Below are 16,102 nucleotides of genomic sequence, written 5' to 3'. Positions count from 1 at the left end.
CTCTCTGCAGGGTGAAGCTCCTGTGGGGGGTCTCGTCCTGCTCGTGCTGAGAGTGGCACCTATCCCAGCTAGGCTTGAACGCTGCTCCCACTGTGAGGTTCGCTGCTGATCACACCCATTTTAGCAGCTTCTCAGACAGAAAAAGCAACCTGCAATTGCATAAACAGTGATTAACTCTGGGCACTGGTGGCACAGCTCCAGCGTGTCGAAGCCCAGCCTGGCTCACGTGCCAGGGACAGTGGTGAGAATGGCGGCAGCATGGACAGGGCATTATGGTGGTGCTAGAAGGGTGGCAGGGCTGGCAAGTGCCCTGGCAGGGTGCTGGAGAGTGCGATGGGGAGTTCTTGCTGCAGGAGGTGGATGAGCCAAGGGGTGGGTGATGCTCTGTGGGGCCCCCCAGCAAGGACAAACTGTTCCCCTCAGTTTGGGAGGTTTGATGAGGATGGATGTGTGGGGCTAGTTGGCCAAATTGCTGCCCCAGAAGTGATAGATGGGTGAGCGATGTACTAGGGCTAGAAATCCCCTCGTGCCAAGGACCAGACCCCTCGCACCATGCTGCTGGTGGCAAAGCATTTGCCTGAAGTCCTGCTGCAAACACCAAAGTCATCAGAGCCTCAGTTACAGAAATGCCTTTATTTCTCCATTAGGCTGGAAATGAAACCGCTAGGACAGAGGCTTTTTCTCACCGTTTATTAACTTGCTTCGCATCAGTGCATGAACAATGCTACCCTATGCCGTGTAGCACGATTGCTGTTACATGGCTGTCTAGCACAGCAAACCCATACATTGCTGTCACAGCGCTGGATGCAGTCCCCCTCCAATTAACAGCAGGATTGCATGAAATGAGTGATTTTTGGCTCCTGGACTGTGAAGCACCACACAGCGACATGCACAGTGCCCCTCACCCAGGCAAGAGCAGTGCCCGCAGTGGGGATGCTGAAGGGGGGACAACACATGGGACCCCGCAGCTCCACTGCTGGAGCCCACTGAGGGGAATACCAGCAGTCCCTCAGAGGGCCCCCCGGCTCCAATGGTCATGTGGGGCTCCCCACTCTGAGGGCTGCAGTCCTGCCTGCCGGCTATCGCTGCGGCTGCCCCGCTCCCCCTCGGAGGACTGGCTGCTGTCAGCACTCCCCAGGCTAGCGTAGGAGCCGTGGGGGCCGCCCCCCGCCCCTCCAAGGGCATAGAAGGCCTGCTCGCGGACATGGAGCTCGTCGGCACGCTTCATCTGGTCCAGCTGCCTGCTGCGGCCCAGCGCTGCGAACGTGCCCGGCGCCCCAACCCCCAGCCTCCTGCCATGGCGCATGGGCAGGCGGCCTGCCCCTGCCCCGGCACCCACCACCACCGATCCTGCCTTGACACCCCTCTCCTGCTCCTGGCCTCCCCCCGCTGCCACACTGTCCCTGCCTTGCCCTGCCGGCAGAGGGGCGCTGCCCCTCTCTGCGGTAGGACGTGATCTGTCCCTGTCATTGCCACCATGGCTGCCAGCCCTCATCTGGGCCCTGCTTGGTGCCTGGACACCAGCTTTGCTGCGTGGGGATGGCACCTTCTCCATCTTGGGGGTCTTGTCCAGCCCTGCTCCCCCCGGAGAGACCTTCACCCCTGCCCCGGGCTGTCCCTCCCTGTGGGGCTTTGGGGTGGCTGACCCCACTTCCCTGCTCCCCTCTCTCTCTGCTGCAGTGCTCTTGCCTGCCTCATGGCCACCAGCCGTCTCCAGCGGGGTGGTGCAGTCCTTCTCGCTCACCCCAGGGGAGGCCACTGTGGTGCCCAGGCGGATGCCGGCTCCCTCAGCTTGGATGGTGGCACCAGCCTCCTTGTCGCCCTCTGGCTGTGGGGTGGTGACAACCAGGAGGGCTGGCCTCCCATCAACCCTCTGCCCCCCATCTCTTGCCTCATCATCATCATTCCTATGGATGCCAGGACCCGCAGGGACAGTCACGTCACCACCAGCAAACCCCGAGGGGCCAGGGGTCACTGATCCTTCTCCATCACCAATGGTGGTGGCACCATCCTCATCGTCTCCTGTAGGACGCCCATACCTGGGGCTGCTGGTGATGCTGTACCCATGTCTTGGAGTGGCTGTGGTGGTCCGTCCTTCAGGCTGCCTGTGAGAAGGGATGCCATCATCATCATTGCCATCATGTGCCACAGTGACACCCAGCCTGGGCAGGGGGCTGCTAGTTGCTGCAGTGGGGATGCCATTGTCCTTGCTGCTAACAGTGGTACCGACGTGGGTGGTTTCTTGCTCTCCCACATGGATATTGGCCCTCCCAATGAAGATGTTGACCTCGTCGTCCTTGTCTGGAGAGATCTGGGTGAAGCTGGTGGCCCTTGGTGTGCTGCCCACCTTCCCGTGGGTGATGGTGATACTGCTCGATTCAGGGATGTAAGCGTATTCATCCACACCTTTGGCATCAATTTGGACGTCCTCCATCTTCTCAGTGACAGAAGCAAGAGCGGCCCCTCCTGTCCCTGGGCCCTGCATGGCACCCTCCTGCCCTTGGACAGGGATGGTGGCCTCACCACTGCCCTCATCCACAGCCCCTCCTGTGGCAGGGGCCCTCTCCCTGCCAGCTGTCATGCCCCCCTCCACTGGAATACCCGCAGGGGCACCAACATCCCTGTCCTCACTCCTGACACTGGACCTGTTCCCTGCCACAGCCTCACCAGAGTGTCCGCCCTCCTGGGGGACAATGGAAACACCACCATCGACTTCAAGCACCAAATCCAGGTCACCGCTGCCCTCTGAGCTGGCTGGGGTGGGACCTGCGATGCCGACACCACCGCGTGCTCGTGCACCAGTGCCTGGGCGAGGTCTGTGAGTATCTCTGCCAGTGCCTGCAGTGCTGTGGTTTTCAGGCCTGAGGCTGGTCCCGTTTTCCATCACAACCATGCTGCCATTGCCATCGTGCTCTGGGGCTGTCCTGTCATCCGTCAGCCCCTGCCTGGCATCATCCTCACCCAGCTGACGGCCGGGGACGGCACTCTGGCTGTCAGCCTCTTCCTTCTGCGCAGTACAACAAGGGAGAGATCAGGGCCAGCCCCAGTGCCTGCCAGCTGCATGGGGCACTGCAGCCACGCTGGGGTCCTGGTGTGACACCCAGCTGCCTCCTCACCTTTATCTGTGTCTGGTTCCTCCGTGTTGAAAACGAGTAGACGTATTTGAAGACATAGAAGCCATGCTTGGCATTGCAGCCTTTCAGCAGTATCTGGTGGAGAAGAAAAGAAGCAAACCCCACAATTTTCTTAGTAAATGTGATGTCAAGAGCTTGCCTTGCTGTACCTGGCACTGCAGCAGGGTCCTACTAGCATCCACCGGAGCCCTGAAAAGGTAGCTCTCACTACCTTATAGCTGCCATTGTGGGCAGGGACCTGGGTAGGATTCAGGTGCTTGCCTCCTGATCTCCAGGGTTTGGCTTTCCCTTGGGCTCATTTTTACAGGGTAGCTTGTGGTTTGAATGAACAACCTGGTTGATGGTCCCACCAGACATTAAGTGATGGGACTGATGGTGACTAAAGTGCTGGAAAGACAGCAACTGGCTTCCAATAGGCAAAACCAGACATTTTCTCCCACACTGCTCATCTGAATTTTGCTACTGATGCATTTTACACTGATATGCTTTGACAAAAACAACCCTATAGCAGGGTTTTAGTGGGCCTGGGACTTCTGCAGCCTCACCTGAGGGTACATCAAGCATTTATGCTCTGGGGCTGGGCAGGGGCAGAGCAGCAGTTGGTGTTGAAGGAAGCCTTTTTCTGCTTAAGCACATCACACCTTTCACCTCCCCTGCTCTTCATAAAGGCTGCTCAGATGCAAGCAGACAGATGGTCTCTTTTTCTGTGGCTCGCTAGGGCTGCCCTCCAAAAATGTTTTTTTTTCCTATAGGGTCCAGATGGGGCAGGGGGGACTTACCCGGTGCTGTCCTGCACAGTTCCCGGCAGCTCTCCCAGACAGTGGCGGTGGTACCTGTTGGCAGCAAAACACAAATGAGAGCTGAGGTGTCAAATGCTGCCCTGGTGTGCAGGCAGTTTCCAGCACCCACTGCTAGCCACTCTCCTTGCCCAGTGTGATGGGCATGCCATGGTGTCCAGGGAAGGGTGGGAAAACTGTTTGTAAGCCCATAAATCCTAAGGTGCTACCTGGGGTACTGGCTCAAAGCCAGCAGTAGTAGGAAAAGTCAGAACCCCATTCTGAAGGTCTGGCAAGTATTGCAAATCCTGCTACAGCATGCTTTTAATACGATACAGCTACTTTTAATGGGATATTGTTGCTCTGCAAATACCCTGGATTATGCTGCAGGGTATTTTCATTGCAGAGCACTGCTCGCACCACAATAAGCTGCAGCTTACGTCTGGGATCTGGCTGCAATGAGAGCCTGAAGCTGGTTTAACTGGTCGTGATTCCCAGTGTTTATTGGGCAAACTCAGCAGCAACAGCTGTGCCCCCACAGCCAGGTTTCTGTACAAGCTTCTGGCTTCCTCTGGTTATCCTGGCATCTTTTGAGATGTATTGGCCAGTGTATCCCTCAGGGATGGGGAACCTGGAGGTGGGAGCATCCTGTGAGCCTCACCAAGACATTCCCTACATGAGAATGTGGCCCTGAGCCACCTCCAATCTCAGCAAAATCAGCCACTGAAGTGCCTTGAGCACAGCTGAAAGGGGCAGAAATGTACCCCAGAGTATTAAATATTCTGGAGTTATTCTACTGCTTGTGAACAATGTCAAAGGCTGGATTACAGCCCTGGCTACACAACAGAGTATTACCTGCCTCTTTTTTGTACCCTTATCTGAAAAGCAAATCTGTGCTGATTTATTGCCTCCCCCTGTGCTACCCTACAACAGACCTGCTTGTACTAGCTTGTTGTGGGGGCTAAAGGACACACAACTGGTGCCCAGCCCTCAGGGAAGATGTGGCTTCCCTCCTCCTTACCATGCCAGAAAAACATGCCTTCACTAGGAGCAGATTTTCACTCTAGCTGTGTATGTAATACATTGGGAAGCAGTTTCAGAGAGAAAAATGACTGCTATTATATTCATCTTAGTTTGCCCTTTGTTTCAGTTATGTCTGTCTGAATTTCACTTTAGGAGAGCTGGAATATAACTGCAGGCACCCCTCTGACCACTGATACCCACATGGATAAGCTGAGAATCCTCCCTGTGCCTCCCTTTCCATTGCTCTGCTCAGGCTGTTCCCAGGCCAAAAGCTCAGGCACCTCAATACTAATATTCCTCAGTGATAACATATATTTTTCTTGCTGTGTTCAACTTTGTGCCAGCACTTCAAATCCCCCACCCCAAGCCCCAGAGGTGCTACGTGGAAGCACAACTCATGCTTTCCTGTTGCTGAAAGCGTGGTGGGCCACACTGGATGGCACACCCCATGCTTTCAGCAGCACACTGGGAAGCTGGGGAGAGCCATACTCACAGGTATTGAGAGGGCTGTGCTGAGCAGGCACAGGCACAGGCACACGAGGGCTGTTTGCATCTTGGGCAGCTCCTGGAGACACAAAGGAAAGCATCACTGAAGTTTGTCTTCCTGGAACTTGTGGTATCCAACAGTCCCAGTCAGCAGCAACCCAAAATCCCCCACAGCACAGGTTATCCAGTGACCCTGGCTTTCCCCATCCTTTGCAGTGGCTCTCAGCATTACTGTGCCTCTCTGCGCTCCTTGCAGCAAAGGTGATGCTCTTACCACGTGCATACAGCAGCAAGGTGAGGACACATCCATGGCCAGCAGCACTGACTGGGTACTTTAACACCAGCTGTTAAAGCTTCTTAACATGCCATGTCAAAACACCTTGGGTGGATATTTGCAATAAATGACCACCACAACCACTGCAGGCTAAGCCATACAGTCGTAAGCCCGGATTAAGACACTTGCACACTGTTTTTAACAGCACAGATAAATGGCAGAAGACAATAGCTCTTTTGGCTAATAATTCTCATTTCACCCATCCACCCTGGCTTGGGCTTGCAGGTCTAGCCCAGAAATTATATTCAACCATGCAAGAGCTGCTACAGAAAACATCAGAAGGAAATTCATATACAAGGATTCTATGATTCCATAAGGATCAGCAGTACAAAGCAATGTAGGTTCAAGAGATCTTAATGTAGAGATATGCATAGCTGAGGCTGGGACCATCTCCCTGTCCCCACCAAGGCTTGCCCAGAGCGAAAGCAGAAGATGCCCTGCTCAGAGAGAGCAGAGACGAAGGGCTGTGGAGAGACAGGCCAGGCAAAGCAGGTAAGGAGATTACCTTTTGCTGTCGGAGGCAGGTCCCAGCAGCAGACCGTGGAGGCTGTGTCCACTTTGCTGAAATTTAAAGTTGGCCCTGGGTGTGCAGAGCCAATCAGCTCCTGCCCAGGGACATTTGTCAGGGCTGGCAGCACCCGCAGATAACCAGGGGGAGTAATTTCCAGCTAAAAATGTGTTTGTGGTGGAAGACAGCTATCAAATGTTCCACCTGGCTGGATAAACAGAAAGCATGGGTTATAAATATCTGTTCTGAAGGCGAAATTGCTCGATGATTAGCGCAGATCTTAGTGTGGCACACGTCCAGCCTGGTTATTGATAAGATGGGTTGCAGGGGGTTTTAACGTGCTCACTGTGACTGACATGGGAAAGCCTGACAAGGCTGCAGGAACAGAAGGGTGAGCTTGTCCTGGTCGCAGCCACGACAGGCATTGTGGGACAGTGCTGGCCAAGCTGAGAGCTGCCACCACGCCTTAGCTTCTGACACTTGCTTTTGGGGTTTCAACCTCAGCCCGCCTGAGGCTGAGCACCCCATCCCTGTGCAAGTGCAAAATAGAAGAGTGGTTTTAAAAAAAAGGTATTTTTTTAATGCAGGGCTTCCACAGGTCTCTTCAAGCCCACCTTTGCTGTAGGAAGGTGTGCTACAAGGATGTGCACAACATACATAGTCTATTTCTGCACCCTCTATCTTTAGTGGTATTGCTGGTCACCTACACATATGCCAAGGGGGGTTGCCCATGCTGTGGGCAGCCTGGCTAGGTGGCTCACTGTGGTGATGGTGACAACAGCTCCCATCCTGCATGACACCCTGCCTCAAACCAAACCCTGGGAGTGGGCACAACCATTGCATTAACACCAGAAATACTCAAAACATCAGCATCCAGCCTCAGGTGGGAGCAAATCTCAGGGCCAGGAGGAAACTTGCCCTTTCCACCAGGCCAGGGAGCTGCAGTTGAATGCAGCCCCGTGAATGCTGGAGCAGTGGCCAGCGCGCAGGGAGCTGGGAGTGCTCAGGGAGTGCCAGCAGTGCCAGCAGTGCTCAGGGAGCAGAGCTTTGGCCAGGTGCCCGGGGGGACTGACGCACATGGGACTGGGCCATGTGCCCTGTGGGAGCAGGACCTGGCCCTTGGCAGTGCCAGGGCCCTTTGTCCCTGCTGGTTCCCTGACGTCTTTGGGCATCCCTGGGGATGTGGACAATGGGGTTCCCCTACCACAAAATCTTGCAGGGCTCCCCAGTGCCACCGCAGGTATCTGGCTCTGGGCTCCCATCCTGCAGGCAGCACCCTCTGCCACCCTGGCAGCTGCAGCCCAGCTTTGGCGCATGGAAGTGGGTTTGTACAGTGGCCAGCAAAGGAGAATAGAAACTTGATCTACAGGTTGATCTATACTGGAAGCTGAACATAAGTTTCCCTTCCAGGAGTGAGAGGGCAGCATGGTACCTGCTGTAACTCATCACTTTTCATAAATGGGGGCCCTGCCTGGAACCCAGAGGAATTTGGTCCTTCCCCATCCCTGGTGCTGATCCCCAGTTGACTGGGCCCATGCTCACATGGGGAGGTGACTTTGGGTAGAGATCTGGGGACCACAAGCCAGGCATCCCCATCTCTGATACAGGAGGCAGGTAGAGGCACGACTGCTGCCACTGTGACACCCTTACCTTGCCCTGGGGATGAGACTGTGTGGTGGGGAGAGATGTGGACTGTTTTGGGCTGTAGCACTCGTGTCCAAAACACACGTCCAAGATGCCTGGATTTGGTGTGACCCACATGCCTGGCTCAGAGCTGCAGGAGCAAAGCTGTCATTACAGGGATGTGCATTTACAGCTAGTGATGCACGAAAAGAGAAATTAACGTCATTACCTTTATTAATATTGCCTGGTCTGTGGTCAGGCTACAGGAGGCATGCTACCAAGGAGTGGAAGATGTAAAGTTATCATCACCCACATATTGCAAATTCATGCCAACTCTATGTAAGACATGGCAGTAATCCCACAGCAGTGACCCTGAAAATGCCCTTTCATTTTTTGGAGGGGACTCTACAGAGGCATTCCTAGTTAGTCTTTCTGCTTCTCCCTCTTTTTGTGTGCACCTGAGCTGGAATAAAGAGATTTAACCCTGAGCAGCATGAGCACCTGCAGCCCCCTCAAATCCACCAAGCGTTGTGCTGCCCCACTGACCCCAGTGAATTTGGCAGTAGAGCTTTTATCATCAAGAAGCTCAGTTCTGTTGCTTTATTTCGTTTTGCTTCTTAAAATACAAAAAAAGGATGGGACAGAGCCAGTGCACACCACAAGCTGCCCAGCATCCCCTCTGGGGCGTGGCAGCTGCAGGGAGCATGCAGATGGATGTTCCTGAGTGAGATGGGGCAGGAGGGGCCAGCACTGGGGCTGCCCCTCACTCCCTGCTCATTGGCTGTAGTAGTAATCCTGGCCATACACATCATAGCCGTGCCCCTTATAGTAGCCGTACTCATCCTCGTAGGCCCGGTAGCTGTCCCCACGGGCATATTCATCCTGCTCCCCATAGCTGCCATCGGTGGTGCCCTCGTCCCCTCGGCCATGGCTCCCGACCGTCACCTCATACTCCCACTGGTCCCCAGCTGTGGTGGCATACGTGGGTGCCACATCTCCTGTGGTGGTTGCCTGGGTCAGCCCTTCTTCATTGGTGGAGCTGGGAACCGTGGTGTCTTCAGTTTCCTCCTCCTCTTCCTCCTCTTCTTCTTCTTCTTCTTCCTCTTCCTCCTCTTCCTCCTCCTCCTCCTCAGCTGCAGCATTGCCCTCCTCAGCCACTGCAGTGCCATTGCCATGAGGTCCATCTGCACCCTCAGTGGTGTTGGTGCTTGTGCCATTGATGCCACTCTCATTCTCGGCTATCTCTTCCTCTTCCTCCTCTTCCTCTTCATTCTCATCACTGTCTTCATTTTCAGAGTCACCCCCCTTGCCCACAGTGCCGTTCCTGCCTGCCTTTAGAGGCCCTTGGCAGCCCTTGCCCTGGCAGGGGAAAAGAACACTTTTAGTTGGGTGCTGGAAGGTTATAGCTTTTTGGTGCCACATGACATGGGGCAGGTGTGGGCAGAGCTGAGCATCACCCCCATCCCTTGAATGGCAAAACTGCCTTTTTGGGGTGCCCCTTCCAACCCTCTTGACAAGTTAATGGTCAGAGCTTGGTCCAGCTATGGGTATCTTGCACAGCAGACCCTCAAGCAGAAAAGGGGTGCAGGGCACCACATGGGTGCAAGCAAACATGCATAACCCCTGTCCATGGGAGCTCCCCTCCAGTCCCCCAAAACACACCTGCTGGGGGCATGCAAGGTCTCCTCCCAGCCCATCCTTGCTGTCTCCAGGGGCTGCTCCGATGAGGTGGCCATCTGCCTTGGTGCCAGCATGGGATGGCTTCTGCAAGGACAGGGAGAGAACAGGGTGGGTGGTCAGCAGTGGGAGCACAGCACAGCCCCCCCCCCCCGCCACCCCCCCCCAGCAGTGAGGGGGGCACACAGCATCCCTGCACAGTGTTTGGCACTGCTCTGAGTTTCCTTCCTTCCCACGGGTCTCGCCCTAGGCTGAAATCGAGAAGCTGCAGCAGGGCAACCCCAGCCATGCAATTAAGCGGTGGTGGCTGGAGCTGGGTGTTCCCATTCTGGCTACACATTTTGCTTTAAGAAGCATCTAAAGGTTCGCTTTTGAAGTTACCTCTCCTGGCTTCCAACAAACAAAGAAAGCCACAGGCACACTACTTGCAGACACACTACACACAAGGTGGAGATAGATGGCAAGAGCATGACAGTGAGGCATGAGCCCCAGCCCCACCAGCAGTAAGCCATCAGCACCACTCAGCCCCAGGGACCACACAGCAGAGCGAATCCCTCAGCAGGGTGCACAGCAGTCCATGCTGATAAAAGAGGAAATGAATACCCCAAATTCAAGCAGAGCCTGGAGCAACCACTGCAGAACTGGTGGGGCAGCTTGCCCTCTCCATAGCCCTTGGAGCACCTTGCCACCAGCAAATGAACCCAGGTATGGCAGGGAGACACAGGGTCACTGCCATCCCTGCCCAGGGCAATCCCCATTGCTCATGTGCCAAGACCAAGGATGCTCACCCTGGTGTTTTGGGCCAACTCAGACACTTAAAATATGGGTGTATCTGAAACCAGAAAAAAAAACAGGCTGTTTTCTTCTCCACTGGGGAGCCACCAGACTGCATGGTGAAGCCAGCTGTAGTGGGTCTGCAGCGGGGATGCCCCCCATCTAGTAGCCAATATAATCGTGCTCTTTATATACCTGAGGGTATAAAGACCCTGGGGACTTTAATCATGATTTATCCTGCTGACCATTTCCTGCATCCCTGCTCCTGAACAGCCACTGCTCTGCTGCCCTTGACACAAAAAAGGCTACCTGGAACAGCAGGCTGCATTCCCCAGATGCAGCTGCATTCATGCATATCGCTTAATTTCTTCCTCAGGAATGAAATTCCCCCTTTGGCTGTCCCATCTCACTACTTGAAATTATCCCTAATGATCCCAGTGGTAGGAAAGAGCAACAGGCAAAAAGGGGCAAACTGCAGGGAGGTGCAGAGGCCACCTCATGCTGCACCCCAGCCCCAGGCAGGCCTGCAAAGTGGGGTTCAAGACCAGATGCCCAGGCTTACACTCCTGTTAAAAAAACCGCTGAAACTGGCATTTAAATCACTAAAAAAAATTGGGGGGGAAAGAGAAAAGAGGTGATTACACCTGACACATAGGTTTCCAAGTATGATGGATCCCTGTCTCAGAGCACTTGTATGCCTGAGACTACTGGATTATTTGTGAGCATTTGCAGCCTGGTGGGGCACAAGACACCACTGTAATCCCTGGTTTATAATTCTGGGACTGAGTGACTCTCTCAAATGCAGTGGTACCAATGCATGTTGACCCAGCAGAGAGGAGCAGCATTTCTAGCTGGGCTGGTACAGACGTGTATTTCCCAATATAGCATCAGTTTGTGTCCCTTCACACAGACATGTGCAAAGCACAACTGTATTTTCCACAGCAATATTATCAGCTCTATGGGGGCAATGCACCCGGAAAGGAGAAGGTAAGAGAAGTCCCTAACAGTACTTTTTGCCTGTGTGATCCTCCCTGTTTCTGCCCTTTGGATTGTCCTGCTCCTTTCTGAGCCACTGAAAATGGAAACCCAGACAGTTTGTCTCTGTTGTTGGTCCATCCTGTGCCTATCCTCTTTAGAAAGGAAATAAAAAGAGAAAACATACAAAACACAATCAAATAAAGCCTAGAGTAGCAAATCCAGTCTCATCCAGAGCTCAAGGCTGTGGGCGGTCAGCAGCCACAAGAGATGATGAGCAGAGACTACAAAACCAAAGAAAGTCCCCAAATTCCCGTATTTGTTTTTCAGACTGATGGTTTGCTGTACTCACCCACCCTTCTTCCTCTTCCTCATCTGAGCCGTCCCCGTCTTCCTCCGATGAGTCACTGCCCTAAGGAGATGGAAAACCAAGCCATAGGTAGCCAGACTTGGAGATCTCCATTAGCATCACAACTGTGATGCTTGCCCTGCAAGGCAATGGCAGACCGTGCCCTCAGCTCATCTGGGTCAGAATCTCCACATTCTGTGGGCAGCGAAGCATCAGCAGCCTCTCTGAAGCACCCACCTGGTACCGTTGCTGCGGGGGATACAGGTAGGCATATCTGTACAGGTAATACCGATGCCTGCTCTTGAGCACCTATAGAAAGAAGAAGGGCGTAAATCCCACTAGGCTGGGGCTTGAGTGACTGAAACGTTCCCATCCTCAAGGGCAGCACTGCGTGGGGCTGGGCATGTGGGATGGGGGACATCCTACCGCGTTTTCTTCTGAGTCATCCAACTTGGCTCGCCGCAGCCAGCTCTTGACCTGGGAGAAAGGGTGGGTTGGCACATGTCCCACACCAGCCCCAGCGAGGCCAGGGGTTGCCAGGGTGTCCCCCCAACTGCCTGGCACTCACCGAAAAGGCACATGCTATCCCCACCAGGCAGGCGAAGACCAGGGCAGTCCTCATGGCTGCTTTCTCTAGGAACAGCAAAATATGGCAAAGACTTGCTTTCCAGCTACCCCAAACCATACAGGTGTCTGCATCCACATGGGTGAGTGGGGAGAAAAAAGGCTGATCTCCAGCAACTACTTGATGTGGTCACCCAACCTCTCCAGAGATCCAAGTCTTTCTTTTTGTATTTGAACAAATCTACATTTTAGTTTTGAAAGAAGCCAGAAGAGTAATTTCACCCAGTAGTAGATGCCTTGTTTTCCCTAGGCAGGACTAGTTGCTCCTGCTTCCCCATTGCCTCCAAGTGAGTGGGGAATGCCAATCCCCATTGGAGATGGAACAGGAGCAGCCAGAGGGAGCGCTGCCCACTGTGGCCACCCTCCCACAGCCGTGCAACCTGCTCAGAGTCTGCCCAGGGAGCAACGCTCATGGGAATTACACCTCAGAGAGCTAACCTCATGGAGGAAAAATAAATACGCAAGCAAAGAAATGAATATAATTGCTTCTGCAGTCTGCATTGACAAAAATAGCACTGGCAAGGCACAAAGGCAAGAAGCCTGCTGCAGGCATATCTAGGAGGGGAGGCTTGGCTCTAGGCAGGTCTGAGCTGCACTCCCTAAGCCCCACAAAATCCAGCCTGCTTGCCTTCATCATGGCTCCAGCAAGGAACACGCCTGATCTTTCCCCCAGCACCCCAGGGAGGGATGCTCCCAGCACCAGTCAGGCACAGTAACCTTCCTTTTTCCTACTCTTCCTCCAGCTAAACCCACCATCAGTTCTGCTGAGTTTTTTGGGGGTGGGCAGGGGAGTTGTTATATTTATCTGCACTTGAGTTTTCCCCATCTTTGTTTAACTCAGGCTAGAAAACAGCTGGCCATGTGCCACCTTCCCTGGCCATGCAGCAAGGCTCTGGATGATCATCCCCTCCACCCAAGTGCTCCATGAAGGCATAGACCCAGGAAAAGGCTAAAAGCAGCATCCAGCCCCACCAGCAAGCCAAGTCCCTCCATCCCCCACAGAAAGCAGGTAGCAATGCACAACCCAGACAGGAAAAGCAGCAGCAAGCTTACCCAGCCCCAGCACTGATGGCTACCCGTGGAGTCAGCCAGCACTGATTTCCTCACGCTGCTTCCCACTGGGATATAAGGTCTATTTTTGCCCCCTCCCCCCCCCCCCCCCCCAGCCAGTCACCGCCCTGTCCAGAGTGACGCCAGCCCTCCAACGTGCACCAGAAAACCCCCAAACTTGAGCGCTGGCAGATTTGGTGCACAAACATAGCAGCCGCACAGCTGCCAAACCCAGGGAGGTTTGCACTGTGCCGCTTAATTGAGGGTCTGGCCTCAGAGCAATGGCCAGAGGAGGCCGGAGGGTATAATAACACCCTGGGTTTAAATGAAAATAAATATTGGGAAATCTGTTCTCAGGGGGTGTCTGCCTCCCTTTTTGGGAAATTCTGTCACTGTTTTTTCAAGCAGACAAAAAAGACCAACCTCAAAGGCCTGGCTTCACAGGCACTTGGGCATAGCCATTAAAGACAAAAAAAGGCTAAATCCAAACAAATCACTTTCCAGACTGTCTGTAGAGGTGAAATGGGCCTCAGGAAGGGCAGGGAAAGAAAAGGGGACTCAGATACAGGTGTTACCACTCCCCCTTTTAGAGCCATTTCTGCCACAGTGATGCTACAGAATGCAGGTCTGCTTCATTTCTTATGCCCCCTGAACCACACAGACTCATGCAGGGGCCGCCTGGCTCTGCATAGTCAGGTGTTGCCCAGCTGAAACCTGGTGGCTCTGTACATGTCCCCAGCAAAGCAGAGTAACTGCCTGGGGCAAAAAAAGATGCAAAAACTCCACCCTCATTGCCGCCCAAAGCTCTGTAGGGACCTTGGTGGCAGGATACAGCCAGGGGTTGGAGAGCTCCTGCCTTGCACCTCATGGCAGGGGATGGGGGCACATGGATGCTGCAGTGCCCCCTGGCACTCAACTCTGCAGAGACATCCTTTCCCTGTGTTTACTGTATCCTGCTGGTATTTTAGCCATTTATCTCTCCAGTGCACCTCTGCTCCCTCTTTCCTAGATTTTTCTTGCATGAGTGATGTGCTGATGATGTCAAAGGCCCCTTCCTACTCATGCATGTGCCCGGGCTGCAGCAGCTTAGGGAAATGACTCCTCACTGAATGCAGCTTTGCTTACCACAGTGGCAAGGAGAATTGCAAATCCCTCCTGATGCCTTCAGCCCTACAACCCCCAGAGAGGGAACAGCAGTGCTGGAAAATGCAGGTCGATTCATGATCGGGTTAGCCAGTGTTCAAACCCTGGTTATTTAGGGCAGAAAAATCCTCTTTGCAGTGGAAGACTCATGTTTCTGCTCAAAATCAGAGGCTGAAAGCCTCACCCACACCCAGGGGAGCCCAGTTTGAGTCTGAATTCGATTAGGAAACAAAGGATTTCCAGTTAACCAAATTCCCAGGTCACAACCAGAAAGACGAAGTGGAGTTTTTTGGTGTTATTTTGTCTTATTTTGCTCATCACCACATCAACAGGTATATGGTGGGAAGCTGCTAACTGCTGACCAAACACCATGCACATCATATGCTTTGGGGGATCTAGAGGCCCCTTGAGCCCCCGCGGCGGTACATCAAGCCAGGCCATGTGCCCACTATGCAACCTTTGGGGGTGCAGGGCTCAGCAGTGCCTGCCCCAGAGGCTTCAAAGCCCGTTGTGTCACTGTGAGGAGCCTTAATTACAAGGGAGGCCTGGAGCTGGCTGTGGCTTTAGGCTGGCTCCTCAGACCAGGAAAACCCACACACACCAGGAAAAGAAAAAGAAAAGAAGGGGAAAAAAAGGAGCTGTGCAGTTTTCCTAAGCCAATGCAGCAGCCTATGGCAAAGCCAGGCACCAGCATTGCGAGGGGCTCGGCATCCCCCATCCCCAGGGAGCTGGGGTGGCTGGAGGGGTGGTCGGGGGCAGAGGACGGAGACAGCCCTGCTTCCCACTGCCCCATGGGCTGCCCTGTGCAGGAGAGCAGCAAGCATGTGCCCAGCTTTGAGGTTGAATTTCATCAGAGCTGAGGAACAGAGAGTGCTGGTGGGAAGCAGTTTCTAATGTAATTAAAGGGCTGCTGCTGCAGGCTGCTTAAAAAAAAAAAAAAAAAAAAAGAGAACTGACTATAAAAAATGTGTATTTCACCCAAGATCCCTAAAAAGCACCTAAAAAGGATAATTAACGTGTGCTGAAGTGCTCCCACTGCCAGGACCTATATTTAGCCCCTGGGCCAGGGAGTGTGAGCTGCCTGTGCAGGCTCCTGGCAGCAGGAACCTCACAGCACCATGCAGGGGAGTTGGACAAACACGTTCAAAATGGTCCTATTTGAAAGAATAATAAATACATTTTAGAAGGCATCACATCTAAGGATTGGAGCTGCTTCATGAAAATAAACTTGCCTTTGCAGCTAGAAACAGAACATGGAACAGCTCACCTGCCTCCAGGGGATGTGTAAAACCCCAGTACCAAAACCCCATTTTTCAGGGCCACACTGAGATGATGAGCAGGAATGTTGATCTGCTGCAGGACAGGAAGGCTCTACAGAGGGATCTGGACAGGTTGGATCCATGGGCTGTGGTCAGTGGTATGAGGTTCAACAAGGCAAAATGCCAGGTCCTGCACTAGAGCCACAACAGCCCCATGCAATGATACAGGCTTGGGGAACAGTGACTGGAAAGCTGCCCAAAGGAGAAAGACCTGGGGGTGCTGAATGACAAAGCTGAACATGAGCAGCTTGCGCCCAAGCAGCCAAGAAGGGCAGCAGCATCCTGGCCTGTATCAGCAATAGTGTGG

The 16,102-nt window shown here is 53.7% G+C and overlaps 2 protein-coding genes across 2 annotated transcripts; both read right to left on the bottom strand.

The window, feature by feature from the left end:
* Positions 1-654: 654 nt before the first annotated feature.
* MEPE (matrix extracellular phosphoglycoprotein) lies at positions 655-6,804 on the bottom strand. The gene is made up of 5 exons (XM_057401999.1): positions 6,259-6,804; positions 5,427-5,498; positions 3,914-3,967; positions 3,117-3,209; positions 655-3,007 (listed from the first exon to the last, which is right to left on the bottom strand). Exons 2-5 carry the CDS (start codon positions 5,484-5,486, stop codon positions 1,010-1,012), a joined length of 2,205 nt encoding a protein of 734 aa, XP_057257982.1. The 5' UTR covers positions 5,487-5,498; positions 6,259-6,804; the 3' UTR covers positions 655-1,009.
* A 1,736-nt stretch (positions 6,805-8,540) lies between these two features.
* IBSP (integrin binding sialoprotein) lies at positions 8,541-12,323 on the bottom strand. Its single transcript, XM_057402000.1, has 6 exons — positions 12,228-12,323; positions 12,086-12,136; positions 11,897-11,968; positions 11,663-11,722; positions 9,547-9,648; positions 8,541-9,243 (listed from the first exon to the last, which is right to left on the bottom strand). Exons 1-6 carry the CDS (start codon positions 12,279-12,281, stop codon positions 8,659-8,661), a joined length of 924 nt encoding a protein of 307 aa, XP_057257983.1. The 5' UTR covers positions 12,282-12,323; the 3' UTR covers positions 8,541-8,658.
* Positions 12,324-16,102: the final 3,779 nt, after the last annotated feature.

Source organism: Pezoporus wallicus, unplaced genomic scaffold (assembly GCF_028554395.1).
Source record: "Pezoporus wallicus isolate ANWC-B61680 ecotype Strahan unplaced genomic scaffold, APGP_CSIRO_Pwel_v1 contig_7178, whole genome shotgun sequence".
In the NCBI taxonomy this organism is placed as follows: domain Eukaryota; kingdom Metazoa; phylum Chordata; class Aves; order Psittaciformes; family Psittacidae; genus Pezoporus; species Pezoporus wallicus.
Note: the sequence above shows the minus strand (reverse complement) of the source record. Positions and strands in the feature narration are given on the sequence as shown.

Excerpts from the sequence above, each read along its gene's own strand:
- MEPE (XM_057401999.1), bottom strand. The coding sequence starts at position 5,486 with ATGCAAACAGCCCTCGTGTGCCTGTGCCTGTGCCTGCTCAGCACAGCC. Across the intron at positions 3,968-5,426 it reads GCACAGCCCTCTCAATACCT|GTACCACCGCCACTGTCTGG; the intron begins GTGAGTATGGCT and ends TGCTGCCAACAG. Across the intron at positions 3,210-3,913 it reads ACTGTGCAGGACAGCACCGG|ATACTGCTGAAAGGCTGCAA; the intron begins GTAAGTCCCCCC and ends CTTCTCCACCAG.
- IBSP (XM_057402000.1), bottom strand. The coding sequence starts at position 12,281 with ATGAGGACTGCCCTGGTCTTCGCCTGCCTGGTGGGGATAGCATGTGCC. Across the intron at positions 11,969-12,085 it reads ATGACTCAGAAGAAAACGCG|GTGCTCAAGAGCAGGCATCG; the intron begins GTAGGATGTCCC and ends TTCTTTCTATAG. Across the intron at positions 9,649-11,662 it reads AGGAAGAGGAAGAAGGGTGG|AAGCCATCCCATGCTGGCAC; the intron begins GTGAGTACAGCA and ends CTGTCCTTGCAG.